The sequence below is a fragment of the Vespula pensylvanica genome, chromosome 9 (genome assembly GCF_014466175.1).
Source record: "Vespula pensylvanica isolate Volc-1 chromosome 9, ASM1446617v1, whole genome shotgun sequence".
Lineage (NCBI taxonomy): Eukaryota > Metazoa > Arthropoda > Insecta > Hymenoptera > Vespidae > Vespula > Vespula pensylvanica.
The window spans coordinates 3,904,279-3,920,359 of record NC_057693.1 but is presented as its reverse complement, the minus strand read 5'-3'; the positions used below and the strand labels follow the sequence as shown (position 1 = coordinate 3,920,359).

The window sequence follows — 16,081 nt, the reverse complement described above, 5'->3', positions numbered from 1 at the left end:
TTTTTTTTTATAATCAAACTAGAGATTTTTCTTCCCTCTGTTTCTTTCTTATTTATTCCTTTTCTTTTTATTTATTTATTTCACTCACTTTTACATTCGTTACAAATGTTACTATCGTTCGTTTCTTATTTACAATTGTAAAATATTACGAAGGAAATACTTTTTAAAAATAAGATTTCAAATAAAAATCACGTTATCTCGCAAACTTGTTCGCATTCGTGAATCATTCGAGATCTCTTTCTTTCTTTCTTTCTTTTTTTTTCTATTCATTTAACTCATGTCACACTTGTTACTAATTTCGACATTGTTCTTTTATAAATAGGTTACCGATAAAAAAAATTATACCGAGAGTTCATTCGTTTTAAAGATTTAAAAATTTTTAAATCGAATTATTGGCTGAAATTAAAAAGGTAAATAGATACTTTTAAAAATCGGAGAAGCACGGCCGTGTAAAGCTCAACGTGTAAGTTCGTTCTACTTAACAAGGAGATAATATTTAACTGCCATTGTTAGCAAGCTTGTTCTACATTACCAAAGAGAATTTACATCTTACCGTTGAATACTCACCCGTGTGTATAATAAATAATGAAAAGAAAATTTACATAGATTTTATTCAGAAAAAAAAAATAAAAAAAAATAAATAAAAGAAATCAAACGAAGAATAAAAAAAAAATCGTCTCTTTTAACGTAAATATTCTTATCGACGATTAATTAATTAATTACTATTTCTTTCTGCCCATTTATAATAGAAAGCTTACCTTTAATAAGATAGAGATAGGTAATAGCAAATTGAGCTTCATAATATATGCTTCGAAGCTCCTTTTACCCAAAGCGTTTAAGCTTCAACTTAAATATTGATACTCGAGTTGATTTCCCGTATCACCCCCTTTCAGTGATTCTCAATCTGATTCTCAATCTTTTCGAATGAAAATAAGTAATAAACGATATTAACGAGATTAATTAAAGCACGATGTGGAAATATAATTTTAATCTTTAAAAATGCGATAAATTATGCCCTATTTTTGCTTTACGATCTTTGAAAAATTCTTGCTGTCTTTAATTCTAAACAATGATATACAAAATAAACAATAATTACTATGTGTGTGTGTGTGTGTATATATATATATAGTATAATTATATCTAGTATATATATATATAGTATAATTATATCTAGTATATAAATATACCTAGTAAAATTAAGTATATAACATACAAAATAAATATTATGATATGTATAATTCTAATGTATAGATATTATCTGAGACATAATACTTAAAATAATCATATCTTAATTATATTATCGTATCGTTCCTATCATATATCAGAATCCAATCGAATAACACATACAAGCAAACACGATATAATTCTTCTTCATGAGAAGAAGAAAAAAGAAATAGAAAAAGAAAAAAAAATATCTACGGAACAAAATTTCTTCATTTATAACTTACAATTAATTTTCGAATAAATCGAGTTTAAAAATTCATTGAAAGGTTGAAGAAGTATTTCTGTCCTCGATTAAACGATAATATACCTATATTATATGCAAAAGAAGAGAGAGAGACATACGGAAAGATAATGAGACACACACAGAGGGAGAGAGAGAGAGAGAGAGAGAGAGAGAGAGAGAGAGAGAGAGAGAGAGAGAGAGAGAGAGAGAGAGAGAGAGAGAGAGACAGAGACAGATTACCTCTACATAATCTACGAAGGACGAAGCATTCTCCTGATACCAATGTTCTGTCCAGCCCGCAAAATGTCGTCCAATTCGAAGGGAATTCGGGAAGAGAGACGGTCTAGTGTTATCACTCCTCTATATTACTCGTAATTAGCATGAGAGATGCGAGAGATCTCGCGTAGTTATCACGACATACGCACATATATGTATATATACATATATACACGCGTATCTTCTCTCACAGAGACTCATGGATTTCATCGATGATACGCCGAGATTCCGACAAACTTAATTCCCCTTTGACGTGCCCCTCCTGAATCCTGTAGAGAGTACGAAAAGGGTTTCACACGCAAAGGAGAATTAATTGGAAATTTAACTTTGGAGCAAGGAGTCGCCATGTCTACAAGTTACAAAGTGAAGTGTAAACGAATAAATCTCTATCGAATCGTATTAAATAGGATCATTTTTTTTTTTACATATATATATATATGTGTGTGTGTGTGTGTGTGTGTGTGTAAAAAATAGGGAAATAATTGTAATAACAAAAACACGACGACGATTACTATTTTCAATATTAATTTAAATAAAATGTTTCATCTGTGATAGAAAAATATAACATTAATATGTTCAATGATTGAATGATTTCGGCTGTAAAATGACTGAATGTTTTATCGAATTAAATTAATAAGTAATCGATTCAATGAACGAATTCAACTATGAAATTTTAGATATTATCGTAGGTATTGAAGTGCAGATAGAGGAAAGTTATAACCTACAGAAATGTTAAAGCTATGTGACATCGGAGTTACGAATTTGACTATTCATCTGTATATACCTCTATCAACCTTGGTGTATTCATATATAATACCTATGTATATGTGTATATATATGTATACACACACGAGTACACACATGCTTTGTTTTAACGCAATAGCCGTAAAATAGACGCACGACCAATGTTATGTCCTCCCTGATTACTCCTGTCGTGTTCTAGAATATATCTGTATATATCTACGAATATATACACACGCATATATATATATATATATATATATATATATATATATATAGTACTTCGCAAACAATCAATCGTTTTAAACAAATTTGCAATGTTGTAAGATTTTATTGTAAAATAATAAGATTTTGTAATCGATATCGTTAATGATTTTGAAAGAAAAATTTTTCGAATAATTTCAACAAAAGTGTAGATAAATTATTCTAATAAAAATATTTACTATCACTAATATATATTCCTTCGTTTGTTTACGAAAGATAGCTATATTATAAACCGACGTACGAGGAATATTTCTACGGTCTCGTTTAATTCCAGTCGAAATTTTATATCGTCGTGGCATTGTATCAACGACAGACACACAATAACTCTAAGCTTTGAAGACAATTTATAGGGTAACCGGAATATCGATATCGTTGTTAAAGGATATCGAAAATCGAATGGTAATAAAAAGGAAATGAAAAAATATAGAGAGAAGAAAAATAGAGAAAGAATAGCAAAGTATAAAAAAAATATATATATATATAAAATAAAAATGTTAACTCTCTTAAAGATTGCAATTAATCTCGATTATAACTTGACTTACAATATATCGTGTCCTTTATATGTACGAGATTGAAAGAAAAAAAAAAAAAAAAGAAAAAGAAAAAGAGAAAAAAAAAACAAGATATAATATCAACTAGACCGAATCGTTTAATCCTTAGGAAATATTGCAAACTCTGAATATTTAAGAGAAGAAAATGGGTCTTGTCACTCGTCGAATGGATTTTCTAAGTTTGAGAATCTCTGTTTCTAAAGTAGGTGTCTCGGTTTGATGGCTCTTTAATATTCCACCGGAAACGAACGGAAGTTTGTCAAGAGTGACTAGTGAAAAGGGTTTAGGTACTACTCTAACATCATCGCAAGAAGGTCGAATGGGGAGTTACATCGAGAGAGTAGTATCTTTCGATTCTAAACGTTCTCAAGATTCCTTTCTCCTTTTTTCTTTTTTTTTTATATATTTAATTCTCTCGAGTTCCTATGTCAAAGATTAAAAGAAAAGTGACGATAACCAAGGGGGTATCTTTTGATTAAATTCGGAAATAGGTCCTAATGGCTGACTTATTCGAGATATTATCGAGGATCATATTTCTCGTTGAATAATTTTCCTTAGCGTGACATTTCGATATAAACTGTTTTTCTCGTCTACTAGAATCTACTCACGTGAATATAATCCTTTTACGCGAGGCAGCTACGCGAATACGTTCGTTAAACGTAGCTGCATCGGACGCAAACGCTCATAATTCTAAACTGAGCAAGCGTTCAGCCTGCACGATTGTTTACGCGCACGCTATAATGTACAAGAGAAAGATAGAAATATATATATATATATATATTAAGTTGCCCTAAGCTCGCCTTATATTTTTATACAAACCTGAACTTCTAAGGCATGGTAAGCAAATATGAGGCCAAGCAGTATCACAGTAGACACGGAGATCAAGGTTTTCAGTGCTGTCGAGTAAAACGAGGCCTGAAACATACAAGTACACGCTTATATACACACACTGTACATACTGACGCCATTTTTGTATAAACGAATTCATTAAAATATATCTATAATATATTACTTAACTAAAATAACCGGGTAAGTAGGTAGATGAGATATGTAAAATATTTTCTACGATATAGTTTTACATTTTTAATTTATTTCGTCGATTATTATTATTATTATTATTATTATTATTATTATTATTATTATTATCATTATCGTCATCATCATTATCATCATCATCATCATCATCGTCATGTACGATCGAGCTTATAATTAAACGATCGAACGTTTAAACTAGTCTTTACGACAAACTATTAAATATTCAAGCGTTCGTGCGAAATTGATTATTGTTATTCTCAGGTAGAATTCAAACGCACGACATGGTTTTATTCTGACGTCGTTAAATTTATGTATAACAACTCTTTGCTAGAAAACGTTCGGAATTAGAGATAGAAAAAGAGAGAGGCACAGAGAGAGAGAAAGAGAGAGAGAGAGAGAGAGAGAAGAGAAAAGAGAAATAGAAAAAGGACATCGAGTTAACGACTTAGCGACGTTAATGTTTTCAGGGACTCGTAAAAACCATTGTAAGCTTTTAGACAGATAGAACTTTCCTGCTCGACGTTACCTTCCATTTCGTAAGCGTTTTATTTCAGCATCGTAGCAATCCCGTTTAACGTTAACAATAAGTAAAACCAATCGGTCAGTTTAAACTCGTTTTAAAGTAAACGTGAAATCGTTGATCGACTTTTTAATCGAAAACTAGCAACTACGCAGTACTTTATCTATTTCAACTTGCCCCGATAATATCAACAACAATAACAAAAACAATAGCAACAATGATAAACGATAACCTTCCATTTCATTTATCTAACTTGGCTATTTTTACGCTTACGAAATATGACCTCGTAAAGATAAAAATCATTCTTCGTAATACTTTAGTGAGATTTGACGAACCCTTTGAACTAAACCCCTTTCTATATATATATATATATATATATATATATATATATATATATATATATATATGTATGTGTGTATGTATGTGTGTATGTATGTGTGTATGTATGTATCAATGAATTGCTGTGGTGACTACGTGGTTATAGAATTTCACCAACGTAATTCATTCAATGCGATTGTAAGCTTAGATTAAGAGATTTTCGTGCACAGGTGAATTGTGGGTCTCGCAATAACTTTGGCCTGTGCTCTTGCTTCCTTCGTAAGAGCAATAAAGAGAGAATAAACTAGTAGAGTAGAAAGACAGAGAGAGAGAGAGAGAGAGAGAGAGAGAGAGAGAGAGAGAGAGAGAGAGAGAGAGAGAGAGAGAGAGAGGTCGTTTTACCCTGAAAAGCAGCCGGGCAAAACCCTTCTTGTCGTGTAAACAATGTCGGAGAAGGAGATGCCACATTAGAAGCGTATGTATAACTTCAATGTCAGTTGAGGCTTTTTGCCTTTGCTCTTTACGAACTTTACGGTCGTTACCGCGTTATTGGATATACCTACCTACCTACCTACCTATATACATACATACATACATACATATATACATAAATAACGTGTAATACAGGGAAAACGCAACAAATTCTTTCAACTGTAAGCTGAGAGTTCAACTGTAAGAAAATTAATTGTTTCTTTTTGAGATATTCTTCGTCGTTACTACGTAAGTTTCTTTCTCCTTTTTTTTTTTTTTTAATTTTTCATTCACTTTTTTATTTTTTATTTCTTTATGATTATATCGATTTATTGATTGATTATATCATATTTATTTATTTATTTATTTATTTATTTTTTGTTTCTACTTCTCTACGATATTTATTAAGAGGAGAAAAAAAATTGTACGACAAACAAACGCGCTTTCTATACAAAGAAATGCGAAAGAGCTTATAGGATTTCTAACGTAAATATAATATAAAAAAGAAGAGAAGATAGACAGACAGAGAGATAGACAGAGAGAGAGAGAGAGAGAGAGAGAGAGAGAGAGAGAGAGAGAGAGAGAAAGATTGTTTGTTAAGAAAGAAGCAAAGCAAAAGTCGGAAATTGTCGAACGTTGAAGTCGGTTTCGGATTATCGAACGTGACCAAAACTTTCTCTCTCTCTCTCTCTCTCTCTCTCTCTCTCTCTCTCTCTCTCTCTCTCTCTCTCTCTATCTATCTATCTCTCTCAAAGTCCTTCGACGATTCCGGGCTCTAATTGCATTCAGAAGTGTCTATAATGCGTTTACGAACCAACCATCCCCCTCTCTCTCACCAGTTCGCCATCTCTTCCACCTTCTCCACCACCACCACCACCACTTCCACTTCCTCCTCCTCCTCCTCCTCCTCTTCATTCTCTCCCCCTTCTCCACCTTAATCTCCATCACCATTCTCCTCTCGTCCTTCTCTTCGAATCGAACATAGTAAAGTGGTCTTTCAATTATCCTATCGATAAAACAGATTATTAAACTCCGCGAACCAAGCAACTTCATCTACTCAAAGTTCCTGACTCTTCTAGTACATACTATATAAAAGGGTTATTTCTTTGTTACTTTGCGTTCTTTATCAACGTCCTATAAGTTCCTTATAACATAAAACGTTCATAAAAATGAGTCATAAGAGTGCACGAAAATTGAACATTTTTATAAGATGAAAAAAAGAAAAAAAAAAGCAAGAGAGAGAGAGAGAGAGAGAGAGAGAGAGAAAATTACATCGCGCACACTCGCAAGAGAAAGAGAGAGAGAGAGAGACTGTAGAAGAGAATTTCAAAAGGATGAGATTTCACGAATCAAAATTGCGCTTGTCAAAGAAAATGGAAAATGGAACAAATTGAAATTTAACGACTTCGCTTTTTCCTAAGTTCCTTTTTTTTCTTTCTTCCTTCTTCTTTTTTTTTCCTTTTTTTTCATGACTACGTATCAACGAACCAACTCGATTTTCCTTCAGTACCTCCTTCTGAATTTCTCTTAAAGGATCGGATATGAAAAAAAAAATAATTATACGTTTTCCTAAGGAAATTACTATTATCGTGAAAGTAATAACGAGTTATCGTGCAAAAATGGACTTTAAATTTTGCATCTCTCATACGTTTTTTTGTATTACGTACACGCGTGTATGTGTGTGTATGTACGTGCGTAACAATTGAATTCTTGCGAGCATTTTAACATTTCTGTGGGGATTAAATAGTATATTAGGACATATATGAGAAACTATTACGTTTAATATTATTGCTCAAATTTGGTTAAGTGCAACGTTTGTCGTTCTTCGTGTACATATGCACACGCATACGTAGAAATACCTTAAGCTATACTCATCTATACATATACACGCATTATATACGAATTTGATAAACGAGTGTTAGTAGTTGCTTGCACAATATATTAAGTTGGTATAGTAAGTGTGTTAATACAAGAGCTTACACATATAAGCGACCAATGTGAGATTATGTTACACGGAATATACGTGGTCTACGCTATGACCAAACTTTATGATAGTCACATTTACCTTTGCCCGCTTATATGCGAATCTACTATAAACGAGAGAAAAAGTAAGATAAAGTTTACGACGACACGCCATAAGTTTAACCAATTTGCTTTCTTCCAACATTTTCGACGAATTATTTTCTTTGAAGAGAGAACAAAAATGTTCGGGATGTACCAAGTCGTCTTGGACCTCGTAATTTTCGAAAAATTCCTTTACAGATAATTTTAATAATTTTAATAATTTTAATAATAATAATAATAATAATAATAATAATTTGACTTTTTTGTTCTTTTTTATTATTATTATTTTTTTTTTAATTTGCCTTCTCCCAAAATTTTCGTTCAATTTTTCTCGAAGAAGTTCGAGAAGAGGTAAATCGATTAACGTGGACGTAATTTTCGTAGAGAATATCTTATAAAAATAATTCTTCTAACAATAGTAATAATAATGTTCATGACGTAACAAATACGTTATATAAATTTACGATATAACATATAAGAACTCGCTACGTTTAGCAATTCGAAATTTCTTCCAACATTTCCGACAAATTTTCTATGAAAAAGATTACGAGAAAAGTATGCTTAATTTCGACTTAATTTTCGTAGAATATTCTTTGTATTCTATTTTTCTAATAATAGTAATAATAATAATAATAATAATAATAGTAATAATAATCTTAACCTAATAAAAAAAGAAAAAAGAAAAACGAATATACAAGTTATAAGTTTACGACGAGTTTCGATACGTTTCGCTAATTTACTTTCTTTCAACATTTTCGTCAAATTTCCCTTGAGAAAGTTCGAGAAAAGTAAGGTTAATTTCGACGAAATTCTCGATATAAATTTGTCTAATACGTAATATTATAAAATTATCCTTAAATGCGTAATAAGAATGCGTTGATTATTATGCGTTATAAATGTTTAACATACCTGAATAAAACTCGCTTTTAACCTTCTAATTACTCGAAGAAATTACCAACGACTTTTGCAAACGTTCCGCACCAAGAGAGTTTACAATAACGAATGTGAGAAGAAAAATCTAGAATCACGATCTCTTCCCTTAGCTACATATCCCCCACTATTATTATTTCGTAACCGTCGTAACTCAACCGAAGGTCACACGACGACAAAGAAGATCGAGAACACATACATGTACATCATCGACGCGTGTTTTACATACGTACGTGCGTACCAATTGTAACGGAAAATAATAAGAAAATATTACAAAGGACGATCGTCCTTCCTTAGTATTTTATAAAAGTTCCTTCCAAGAATCAAATAATAAATATTAATGTATTTATGTATATATATCTATTAGTCATTAACGAACTTGCGATAACAATTACTAAATAATAAATATTATTCATAGGTGGGTCTATTTCGCGTATGGCGTAGATGAACATCGATCGGGCGTTTTAGGAACAACGGTTTTAACGAGAGGTGTTACTCCGCGGTCCGTTGGCGTATTAATACGGTCATCGACCAATAGCATCGATCGACAAATTTTCGATGGGCGAGAGGGGTAGAGGGGGAGGGGAGAGGGCAACGGTTAACGACGAAGTATCTCGCGAGGTCCTTGAGATTACTTTGGGCCTTTCTTCGGTAAACGTCTCCGCGTCGGTTAATTTAATGTGTATTAATTTAGTGCGTATTAATGTAGTGTGCGTTAATTTATTGTGTGTTAATTTTCTGCGTATCGATTTATCGCGTGTTAATTTAATTGTGTATTATTGAATAAAAGGAAAGTGTTATTTATTGTGAGATAATTTCAATTCGCCTATTTGTGGAAAAAGGAAGTGTATTTATTGTGAAAGTGTTAATTATAAATTAATTGTGTTGGTGTAAGTTTTGTGATAAAAAGAAGAGGAATTTTTGGTCGTCCATTCGCCGTCGTCGTCCCGATTAGAAAATTCGACAATGGATGAATTTGTCCCTTGTAAGTAATGTAATAATCCTTTATACGTATAAATATGTATAAATATATATATATATATTTTTATATTATAATATATATTATATACATTGTGTATTATATATGTATAACATATATATATATATATATATTATACATATATTTTGTTCGCCATTTTCCAAACGTTCTCGTCACGCAATCATTACGCATTTGTTCTATTCTCGAATAATGATTTACACACATACGTAGAGATTTCGAAAATAGTATTTATCGATTATCGTCGTCGTATACCGAAACGAAAATTAGTTTTAGGATTAGTTTTATCTTCGTTATAAAATTAACAGGGCGTTATTATTTTAATTACTTTGTTAGAAATTCGATCGAATCTTTCCCAAGCAATTTTTTTTTTTTTTTTTTCATCGTCGTCATCATGGCGACATATATGCAAAGCGAAACAAGATCGACGAAAGAAAATCACATTGGAATATACGAGACAATATGATATTATTTTTCTACGAATTGAAACGCTAATTGTTTGTGACGAATATAGGAAGAGGAGGAGAAAGAAGAGGATAGTGTTCATTCTCGCTTTCTCTCTCTTTTTCTCTCTCTCTCTCTCTTTCTCTCTCTCTTTCACTATCCCATGTTCGGTACAACTCGAAATCGTGAATTTTCAACGAGTCGTTGCCACGTTTTTTTTTTCCTTTTTCTCCTCTCTTTCTTTCTTTTTTTTTTTGGCTCCGTTATCCACGTATTTTGCTCGCAACGTTGAGGCACGCATCGGATATACGAAATTTATATCGTGTAGTATTTAACAGCTCGTGAAATCGGCTTTACGAGTACCACTTCCTTTTTTCTTTTTTCTTCGTGGTAAGAACGCAAAGAAACTTTGTGTGTATTTTTATTGTCTTCGTAAGAGAAACATTTTATTATTGCTACTATTATTATTTTATTTTATATTATTTTATTATTAGGTACGTATGATATATAAGAGAACCATGTTTTACAAATCCATAGTCAATATCCAATTTATGTATATATTATTCGATCTTTAATCGGATATATTTAATATTATTTATATCATATATACGATATGATATAGTTAAAATATGTTTTTACACTTTCATGTACTCTCTTTTTTTTTTTCTTTTTTCTCTTTTTTTTTTCTCCGTAATATTTTCGTTGATACGTAGAAGAAGTATAAGAAATAGAAAATGTACGACGGCACTGTGGTGCCCTTTTCTTAGCAATTACGTACTATATAGCAACGCAAATACTCCATAAAGGAAAGATACTTTTTTAATACGATCCTGGAAGTAGTCCAGTTTGTGTTTCTTCTCTTTAACTATTCGCATTTCGAGGCTGTGCCCGAAACGCCGAGGGTTTCTCTGCGGCCATTGAAATATTTAAAAAGTTTTTCCTGAAATTATTTCCAGTACGCATGAAGGATTAAAATGAATGAAATTTCTATTTTACGTATGGGATACGTACTTATAAATCAGAGAGAGAGAGAGAGAGAGAGAGAGATCTGTTATCCTAGATCGTATCACGTCAATTATTTTTTATTATTATTTAATAATGAATCTAATCGTTCGTTTAAATATTTATGATTAATAAATATTTAGTAGATATACGTTTTAGTAAGAAACGTTTTATTAATTACCTCGTACATTATGTATGATGCTATCGTTTTAACGAAACCTCTTTTATTATTATTATTTATTATAATTTTTTTTATTTGTTTTTTATTTTTCTCTTTTTTCTATCGCCGATAATTAAATTAGTTGGTAACAAATGAGTTTGGAATAGAAACGATTTGAAGTATTTATGTTGAATGAAGAATGAGACATAATTATAAGCGAAGGATATTAAATATTATACTAGAACCTTTTTGAAAAGTAATATAATTATATCGATGCTGGATTCGTTCGATTATTTTTATTCGATCGTTAATTATAAATTTAGAGTATAAGTTACGACATAATAAATAAATAAATAAATACATATATATATATAATAAATAAGCAATAAGAGACGCGTTAGATATATAAAAAAAAACGTTTGGTTATAACGTTATGGGGAGAAATATATCGATAAAGAATTTTTACGATCGAGAATTTATATACTCGATAGTAATCGATTAGTTTAGAATAAAACGACATATAAATATTCATGAAAAACGAGAAACCATAAACATGGTAGACGAAAAAGGAAATGTATCTAATTACCTCAATCAGATCTTATATTTAATGCATCATAAAAAAAAGAACTAAAAAGAAAAAGAAAAATCTTTCGTTTAATTGAATCGTACATTTTTATTTGCACGTTTATCATGTTTTTAACTCGACAGTTATGTTTATGTATTATAATATTATTAGCGTACTCGTAATAATCCGTAAAATGATTTAACACGATAATAGAGGAGGAAATAATTTTCTGCGTCCCAACGGATAGAAATGTTTGATAAAAAGAGAACGAAATATGTACATAGTTTATATGTATATGTATCTAACTTTATTTTTTTTTTATTTATTTATCTTTTTTTTTTTTTTTTGGTTATATATATATAAACTTTCGGGATTTGGTAGGATGAGATTTGGACGATGAAATATCTCTAGATATTTCATCATTGTTGAGAGAGGGAGAGAGAGAGAGAGAGAAAGAGAGAGTAACTCAACGAAACGTGTCCGAACTTTATATTCGAACCGAATACACACGTTATTATTACTTTTTTTCTCTCTTCTTTTTTTTCTTTTTTTCTCTATTTCATTTTCTATTTTTTTTTACTTCTCTATTTTTTTTCTTTTTTTTTTTTTATTTGTACGTGCTGCCATGCCATCGACAAGTAACACACACGCAGTATTGAAAGAAAACGATCGATTTGCCGTCGTTGCTCGTTATTAAAATGGAATATCAGACGTAGAAAGAAAGAAAGTAAAAAAAAAAAGAAAAAAGGAAAAAGAAAAAGCAAAGAAAAGGAAGAAGAAAAACACCATGAAAATATCTCTCTGTTTCTCTCTTTCGATGTTCTTCGTGATTGACGTTATACGTTAAAAGACCGAAGTACTTTCTAACAATCGATATCTCGTTCTCGTAAATTACTCGACCAATCCCTTCGAGCTATCAAATTACATATATATATATATATATATTCGTGTTTCGTGAGGTGAATTAAAAGATCTTATTTCAACAATAGTGTTTTTTTTTTTATATTCTATATTTCTCTCTGTCTTTCTTTATCTATTTATCTATCTGTCTATCTCTCTTTTATATACAGTAGTTTAGCATTAACAATCGAAAGATTAATAGCCATGTTTTTTCAGTATATAAGTTTTATATTCATGCATTGAATATCGATATATCTCGAAGTTAAGTTAATCGTAAAGTCACGTTGGTATTATTCATAGTCGGCACTTTCAATATTTGTTTCCGAAAGGAAGCATTCTTTTACATATCTTCTTTTCTATTCTTTTATCTTTTCTTTTTTCTTTTTTCTTTTTTCTTCGTTTCTTTTCTTTTCTTTTCATCTTTTCGAGTATTTCCTGCAATTTGTGTAGAAATAACCGAGCGAGCGGCGACGTTTTTCGTGTTTGCTCTCAACGCGTGAAATTTCTTTTTATCTTATTTTCTTATTTATCGGTCGATCGAAGATGATTTTTTACGATGAAAAATATTGGCCCGTTAAAAATGTTTTACGAGATTTTTTTTTATTATTATTATTTATTTATTTATTTATTTATTTATTTATTTATTTTTATAATTACTCGTTTTTTACGAATTTTCGTTTATCTATATATCGTATAGTATGTGTAATATTGTATATAGATAATTATATTTATTGACATATATATATATATACATAGTTAATAGTGAAAATGATATATACTTTATTACTAAATAATTACACGTTCTAACATTATATCAATTATTATAATATATAATATAATATTACCAGTTATGTAAATCAATACCGGATATAAATGTCAAATTAAAATTTATATAGACATCGTACGATATTATTTGTTTTTTAATTATGTCACTAATACTAAAAATCAATCGCATAAAACGAAGTTTCTAACTTGTTGTCATAGACAGGATAATACTGTGGAAACGATGATGTTGAAGCCATTTCGAAGAGCGGAAACAAAGTTTCTTCCGTCGGTTGCACGTTTAGTATATAGCAATGGATAATATAACAACATGCATGTATTTACTCGTGAGTTATCACGATCTGTGATAGTCAGTCGGATGATCAAAAGAGAAGTATGATAATTAAAATCTGAATTTAGTTGTAGCATCATGTTATCATGTTAGCAATTAAGTGGTATGATGTGTGTTGTAATATCGTCGACAATGTAATGTTGTAATCGAACAGAAGAATATTAAACGATTATGAAATTTAGATCATGGGAAAGAAGCTACGTTAATCGAATTTTATGATTTTTTTTTTTCTTCTTTTTTTTTCGTGATCATTTTTGATCATTTTTCTTTTTTAATAGAATATCTTACACGCGTGCACGCTAAGTAACAATTAGATTGCTTAGTTCGCTTATTTGATTCGTAACACGTAACATTAATCTCGATTAAAGTAATGAAATTTCTTTAATCATCTAAATTGATTTTTTCTTTCTTTCTTTCTTTCTTTCTTTCTTTTGTAGAACGATCAACATCGAAATTTATTACCATTCATGGTTATATAGCATCGTTAGAATTCTTTTAAATCATTATTCAATTCTTTTCTCTTCTCTAAACTAATTTATATTTTGTCGGACGATTAGTAGTATTGAAATTGATTATCGATCATCGTCGTAATTGTTCCAATTTTGTTTCTTCTTTCTTTCTCTTCTTTTCTTTTTCTTTTTTTTTCTTTCTTCTATATAACTAACTTTTGAATACGTAATATCTATTCGATTTAAAGCTCGTTAACACCGAAATCAATCCATTATACATTTTTTTCTTTTACGATATTAATTGAAAGATATTTTTATTTATATATATCGTAGTAAAATTGTGACGAAGAATATAAAATTCTTTTTTATTTCTTTTTTTTTTCCCCCAGATATCTGTGAAATAGATGCGTGATGAAAAAATAGATCAGTAGTTTTACTGTTAATATCATTCGTTCAGAACTGTATATATTTATCGATACACAATATATCTTCCACAGAGATAGTATAAAAGAAAGCTATTTTTACTTATTTCTTACAATAAGACTAATTAAAAATAATGAATCAAATACTTTTCATTATTACTTTTTTCTCAAATATTCGAAATCGACGTACAAAAATAGGTCAGTAATTCTGTTAATATCGTTCATTTAGAACTGTACATATACTTCGAATATATACTTATATATATATGTACTTAGAACTGTAGATATATTACATCTCGCAGATGAATAGTCATCTCGAAGAAAGATAGTTTTCGTAATTTCGAAGGGCGTGACCGCGAGAAAGCGGGGTCTCTAGGTCTCTCTCTCCCTCTCCCCATTCTCTCTCTCTCTCTCTCTCTCTCTCTCTCTCTCTCTCTCTCTCTCTCTCTCTCTTTCTCTCTCTCTCTCTCCGCGTGCACTGTGAATCCGGTCGAATCCGACATGCGCAGGAACAGATCATGCCGTCGCTATGACGACCTATTCCGCGTCTTAAAGTCTCTCTTCGTCCTTTAACTATATACCTTTTCTGAAGCTCATTGTTTATGAATTATGGCGTCTTTTGCGCATCGTTAACGATGCTATAAGTAAGAAATAAAAAAGAAAAGAAAAGGACAGAGAAGGAGAGAGAGAGAGAGAGAGAGAGAGAGAGAGAGAGAGAGAGAGAGAGAGAAGGATGAGGAAACAGAAGGAAGAAGAGAGATAATAGATAGATGGTTACATTTTCGTTAGCTTCCTCTGCCATCGCGTGTTGCTCTATCTAACGAGTTTTACATTGTTATATTATATACCATGCACAATGCGTTTCAACGTTTCTCTCGATCATTATTCGAGCGTTTATGATAAGCGTATATCTACGCCTATACGTTTAGAAATTAATTAGGAATGTTAAGTGGTCAAGCGATGTTACATGTTCGATAAAAGATAGAGAGAGAGAGATAGAGAGAGAGAGATAGAGAGAGAGAGAGAGATACATATATTAATCGATTAATTCGTACGACATATCTACGCATATGAACGGAGAACTCATTTAATTATTATTATATTACTATATCTGGTAATAATATCGATAATCATATTACTGTATGTATTTAGATACGTTAATTAATCAAGCTTATATAATATAATGTATATGTTGAATATATATACATATATTTATGTATGCGCACTTACATAGATTAATTATATAATCATACTTATAATGAATAATATTATTAATTCGTGAGTGTACATCGTGATTTGTCCAATTAAGTATGTTATTAAATCGAAATGATGATTTCACTCGAATCTCGTTTTCTTTTCCTTTTTTTTTCTCTCTCTCTCTCTCTCTCTCTCTCTCTCTCTCTCTCTCTCT

At 30.6% G+C, this 16,081-nt stretch overlaps 1 protein-coding gene across 3 annotated transcripts in view; it reads right to left on the bottom strand.

Annotated features, from left to right (window-relative positions):
• Nucleotides 1–16,081, bottom strand: part of LOC122632111 (small conductance calcium-activated potassium channel protein) — a 114,123-nt gene that overhangs the window by 25,010 nt on the left and 73,032 nt on the right. For all 3 annotated transcript variants that reach the window (XM_043818594.1, XM_043818595.1, XM_043818597.1), the window contains one exon: nucleotides 4,099–4,194. In XM_043818594.1, coding sequence (XP_043674529.1) covers nucleotides 4,099–4,194 — 96 coding nt within the window. The remainder of the gene's footprint in view (nucleotides 1–4,098; nucleotides 4,195–16,081) is intronic.